Genomic DNA, 6,036 nt, shown 5'->3' with positions numbered 1-6,036 from the left:
ACAGAGACAGAGACAGCCACACCCCTAAATATGAGGGGGAAATGGCATTTACTATTAAATAAACAATAATAAAAGATGGAGGAAGGATTGCAACTGTCAGTGACTTAATTTTACTTGAGCCCATAATCAACATCCATGGGTAGCAATAGTCAAGAATCAAGACCTCTCCAAAGTGCTAAGGAGCAATGATGTCACTCTATAGACTAAGGTGTGCCTGGCTCAAGACATGCATGGTATTTTCCATTGTTTTCAATGCACCTGAAAGTTAGATACTGAAAAAGGATTTCAGAAGAAGAACTGTGTGGCATTGGTGAAGAGTACTGAATATTGCATGGACTACCAAAATAACAAAACAATCTGTCTTGGAGGAAGCATAGCCAAGGTGTTCATTAGAGGCATGATGGTAAAACGCTGGCTCACATACTTTGGACATGCTATCAGAAAAGGTCAGTCCTTGGAAAAAGCCATCATGCTAGGAAAGGTCAGAGAGACAGACCTCAACAAGATGAATGATACAGTGTTTTAACAATGGGCTCAGGCATGGCAGAGATCGTGAGGTTGGTGCAGAAAAAGGGTAAGGTTCAGATCTACTGTTCATAGGATCATTATGAGGTATAGTCAATTTAATGGCACAAAAACTATCAAACTCTTGATGTTTATTAAATCTTCACTTTGCAGATTTCTCTACTATTGCAGATTTATGATCCACATAGCTATATTCACAAGAATATCCTAAAGCAAGCAGAAAGAGAAGAAAAAAGACATAAAAAATCCAAATACGGACTTCTCTTATTACCCTTTTCTTATACATCCAACATTTTTACCTCTTGTAGCTTTTCACTACTTACCATGCCCTCAAAGCCAACTCTGTACAGGTTCTTAGCACCATTATCCCAGAGAACATACGCTGCACTGTGTGGGCTAGATGCACTCCAGTCCTGGATTTCTGTTACCTGGCAGGAAGTTTGGAGAACATAAGTTTTTAGAGAATCTAAGCTTGTGTTTTTAGTTGTTATAGTTCAATCTTAAAAATAATTTCACCTATCATCCTATATAACAAAATCACAAAAAAATACTTATTTGCCAAATGCATACAACTTCTATACACTGTATTTCTGTGATGTCAAAGATTTATCATTTAAAATGTCTCTACTAGACAATGATTAAATGTTTATTTTGTTTTGAAGTATTTATTGTATTAAGGAGAGGATTACGGTGGGATACAAACTCCGCATTACTGGAGACCTCATGAGTCTACAGGAGCTCATTGGATATCAGTGCTTGATTTCTTTTGAGGTTGCCTGCTTTCCAACTAAATGCAACTGATAGTCTGCAATGCCCACCAGTTTCTACATAAATGACCTGCATATCTATAGTCATGTGAGTCATTCCCCTGACAAGTCTGAGTCTCTGGGAGACCTACCAGCAAACCACTGAACCCAAGAGACATTGAGGACCTAGGAAACTGATTAGAGGAGGAGCTTCTGATGGCTGAAATCACAGAGTAATATAGTAGATAAAATATCTGGGACAATGTTGACTCAAGACTTCTCATAAGAGGTCTATTAATCTTAGCAGAATGAATTATGAACATGAATTATGAAATATTCAAAATTTTAAAGTTTTTATATTTAGTAAATTATTTCTTTTTAGAAGTATTTTAATCTAAATTTGCTATTCCATTAAAAATGTCATTCTTTACTAAATAGTTATTACTAATTATTTTAAAATAATGAAAAAATAAAGCCTGCCCTACAATCAGCTAAGAGTTCTTATTAGAGTTCTAATAAGGTTCTTATTAGAGTTTCAGTGGTGATGCTTTAAGAGGATCTGAGCAGCTTTTGCTCATACACCTCAGTTGCCCCAAATGAACAAGCCACCCAAGCTAAATGAACATGTCTAAATTGATAATTTAGCAATAACCTCTAGGTCCCGTATCTAATGAGTCTGATCCCTAAGTCTATAGAAACACAAAACCCCACTGGGTTGCCACTGTTGAAGACCTTAGATTCAAATACACAAACATTATACAGAAATAAACCCTAAAACGGGATATTCTATAAATGAGAATGGGAAGTCAAATACACATTTCAGATTACTTTTTTCTACCCTGGTACTTAAAATCAGCTACATCCATTTCAGAGTTAATTAAAATGATAAACTATATTTAAGACATGAAGTTAAAAATAGCCACTTTAAAATAAAATACATGACCTTTTTAAATTCTCTATTGGAGAAATAACTTTCTAAGACATACATTTTAGTTCTTTTGTTAAGATAAAAAAGTTTTAATACTTAAGTGAATCACTTCAGAAATATTTTACAGTCTATTAGTAAATAAGGTCATTCATTCTTTTTAATTATAAAAATTAAGACATTCTGGTATCATAGTTCATAGGGAGTTGTGCTGCTAACCCGAAAGTAGTGCTTATTTGGTTGTTTGAATCCCTCTGTAGCTCTAATGGAGAAAGACAGGCAGTCTCCTCCCATATGATTTATTGGCTACAAAAACTTACTGGTTAGTCTGCTATGAATCAACTGACAACAGTGAGTTGAGCTGAATTATTAAAAAACTATAAATTATAAAAATATACTGTAAACTTTAGAGAACTGTTTTCTAAAAGATGAAATCTACATCCATGTACTTTACTACCCTACCTAAAAAAAAAAAGCAATATTTTTTTTCTTTTTTTTTTTAAAAGCAATATTTTTTAAGCCCTTTTCCTCTCCCCTATCCCATCCTCTTACTTCCCAAAGGAGATATTTACAACCTGAATTTAGAGTTCATCACTGCCTTGTTTGCTTTATGATTTTTACACAATGTACTACTATATAACTTTATGAAACAATATTTTCTAACACTCTAAAGTGGAATATATAACTTTGAGAAAAAAATCCTTTTGATTCAAATATAGTTAAGATTCTATGGATTTTTTAAAAAATGCAATGGCTTACTTGGTTAATGAATCTAATTAGAAGAACAAAGGATCTATTCAAAGAAAATTACAAAACATTATTAGAAGAAACAAAAAGAGACCTGGAGAGGTGGAAAAATATTCCTTGCTCATGGATAGGAAGACTCAGTATTGTGAAAATGACAGTCCTACCAAAGGCAATATACACATTCAATATGCCAATACAAATACCAATTCCATTCTTCAACAAGATGGAAAAGGCAATATCTAGTTTCATTTGGAATGGAAAGAAGCCCCAAATAAGCAAAGCATTCCTTAAAAAGAGAAACAAGGTAGGAAGCATCTCACTCCCTGATTTCATATACTACTACATTGCCACGGCGGTCAAGACAATGTGGTACTGGTACAATGACAGAGACACAGACCAATGGAATAGAAGTGAGAAGCCAGAAATCAGCCCATCTACCTATGGTCAACTGCTTTTTGACAAGGAGATTAAATCGGTTAAGTGGGGAAATGACAGCCTTTTTAACAAATGGTGTTGGCAAAAATTGGAAAACTTCCTGTAGAAAACTCAACTCCATACACAAAAACTAACTCAAAGTGGATCATGGACCTAGGACTAAAACCAAGGACTATAAATTCATTAGAAAAAACTTGGAAGAACTCTAGAAGCCCTAATCCACAACATAAACAGTCTTCCAAGCATCCTGAACAACCTACAACCAGGAGAGAATAAAATAGATGAATGGGACTTCCTCTAAGGAATCAAATCTCTATGCACATCCAAAAACTTCTCCAACAGGGTAAAAAGGGAAGCCACAGACTGGGAAAAAATACTTGGTAATGACATGTCTGATAAGTGACTTATATCTAAAATTTATAGAATACTCGAGGACTACAACAAGATAAAGGTAAATTAGCCAATTGAAAAATGGGCACAGGATAATGAACAGACACTTCACCAAAGAAGACATTCATATGATGAACAAACAGATGAAGACATGTTCAAAATCCCTAGCTCTAAGAGAGATGCAAATCAAAACTACAAGATATCATCTCATCCCAGTAAGAAAAGCAAAATTTAAGAGAACAGTAAACAACAAATGGGGGCAAGATTGCAGAGAAACTGGAACCCTTATTCAATGTGGGTGGCAGTGTGGAAGAGTGCAACCACTATGGAAGACAGTATGGTCCTTTCTCAAAAAGCTGCAAATAGAAATATCATTTAACCTATCAATTCCACTACTGGGAATATACCTTAAAGAAACCATAACTGCCACCCAAGCAGATATATGCACAACATGTTTATTGTGGCTTTGTTCACAATAGGCAAAAACCCAAGTGCCCATAAAGAAACAAATGGATAGAGAAGCTCTAGTATAGTCACACAACTGAATACTATGCTGCATTGAAAAACAAGGAACTCATGAAATATTATGCAAAATGGGTGACCCTGGAAGACATTACGCTGATATAAATATCTCTGTCACAAAAGGACAAATACTGTATAGTGCCACTGTTGTAAAGTGGGACTGACACTGGGGTTGGGGGAAAAAGAAGAGAGAATAATGTATACTGCATTGAAACAGATGAGGGAAAGAACTATTTACGAGGAATATATGATTAGGTATTATTGTCACGACAAGGGTCCAGAATGAAAGCTGCACAGTGGAGTGGACTTGGGGGGGGTGGGGAGGGAGGGCTGTATTGTATAACAATGAAAGAATTTTTTTTTTTTACTATTCAAAGAAAAAAGCAAACTGGGGGTGAGGGGTAGGCAAGGAGGAAAGTGTGCAACAATGAATGAATGGAAATACAAAGTCTCTGTAAAGTTTCAGTAAAATTTTTTTTTTAAAAAAGTGACTCCAACTTAAAAAAAAAAAAGAATGCAATGGCTGGTAAAGCAATGTAAGTCTACATTGTTATGGAAAGTAAAAGCACTTGACAAGTTTAAAAAAAGTAAGACTAAGAATTTCATTTCCTTTACTCATTAAATTACTTTTCATGTCCTAATACCACTGAACTAATTCCAACTCTTCACAGCCCTGTGCCCTTCACAGCAGAACTGCCCTAATAGGGTTTTCCTAACTGTGATCTCACAGAGGCAGATTGCAAGACCTTGCTTTCACTGTGTCTTTCAACAGCTAACTCACTGTTGTCATGTAGTAAGCGACTCGTAGCTGATCCTCCAGTGAGTTTTCAGAGACTGTAAACCGCATAGGAGAAGATTGCCCATTTTTCCCTAACCAAGTAGCTGGTAGATATGAACCACATGCCTTTGAGTTGTCAGTGAAACTTCTTATCCACCAGAATCCATGAGTACAAACAAAATGGGAGACCCAGGGACCTTTCTGGGATATAAGCCTGTTCACTCATGAAGCTCTTAATCATTTAATGAAATTTCTTCATTTGTTAGCATGACTTATCATTGAGGAAAAATTAAATGAAAGGTAAAAGAAAAGTACTATACTATACTTATACTTTCAATTGTAAGAAACATATATTGAATGGCTGTTAAAACCATCAGATAAAAGGCTGACTTGAAAATATAAAGAATTAGACTAATAAAAGCTGTACACAGTGAAACAATTTTAATTTCACTATAAGTAGGATCACCAGACTCTATGTGCCCACCCCCTATACCATAAGAAGATGCAACAGGAAATACAAAGAACCACTTAGCAGGTGCTCTGGATAAAATCAAATCCAGCCTAGATTTAAGCAAGTCTTCAGATTTAACAAGTAACTTCTGGGAGATACAAGGGTTAGATTATCTAAATTAAAACTAGCATTGGTCAACCCTAAAGTATTTGGCTTCTTTTAAAAGAATTACATTTAAAAAAAAAAGTAAATAACTGTTGGAGTTGGGTAATGGTGCATAAATTTTTTTTATGTCCTAATCTTTGTACTCCACTGTAGATCTGAAATTTCCCTTGTCCACCATCAGATATTCAAAAGCATTTGAAAAATACAAAGTTTTCAAATACTAGTATAAGCAAGCTGTACTTAGGAATCCCTTTAAGAATATGCTGAGTGAGGTATCTCAGTCACAAAGGGACAAATGCTATATGGTGCCACTGTTGTAGAATGAGGCTGGCATTGGGGTGGGGGTAAGACT

General features: G+C 35.2%; 1 protein-coding gene across 1 annotated transcript in view; it reads right to left on the bottom strand.

Moving 5' to 3' along the window:
- The window catches only part of MIB1 (mindbomb E3 ubiquitin protein ligase 1), a 157,222-nt gene that overhangs the window by 107,974 nt on the left and 43,212 nt on the right, over window positions 1-6,036 (bottom strand). Inside the window, exon 4 of the mRNA XM_006901063.1 lies at window positions 849-953. Coding sequence (XP_006901125.1) covers window positions 849-953 — 105 coding nt within the window. The remainder of the gene's footprint in view (window positions 1-848; window positions 954-6,036) is intronic.

The sequence above is a fragment of the Elephantulus edwardii genome, unplaced genomic scaffold (assembly GCF_000299155.1).
Source record: "Elephantulus edwardii isolate Elephantulus edwardi_28Jun2011 unplaced genomic scaffold, EleEdw1.0 scaffold00307, whole genome shotgun sequence".
NCBI classification, from domain to species: domain Eukaryota; kingdom Metazoa; phylum Chordata; class Mammalia; order Macroscelidea; family Macroscelididae; genus Elephantulus; species Elephantulus edwardii.
This window is presented reverse-complemented; position numbering and strand designations above follow the sequence as displayed.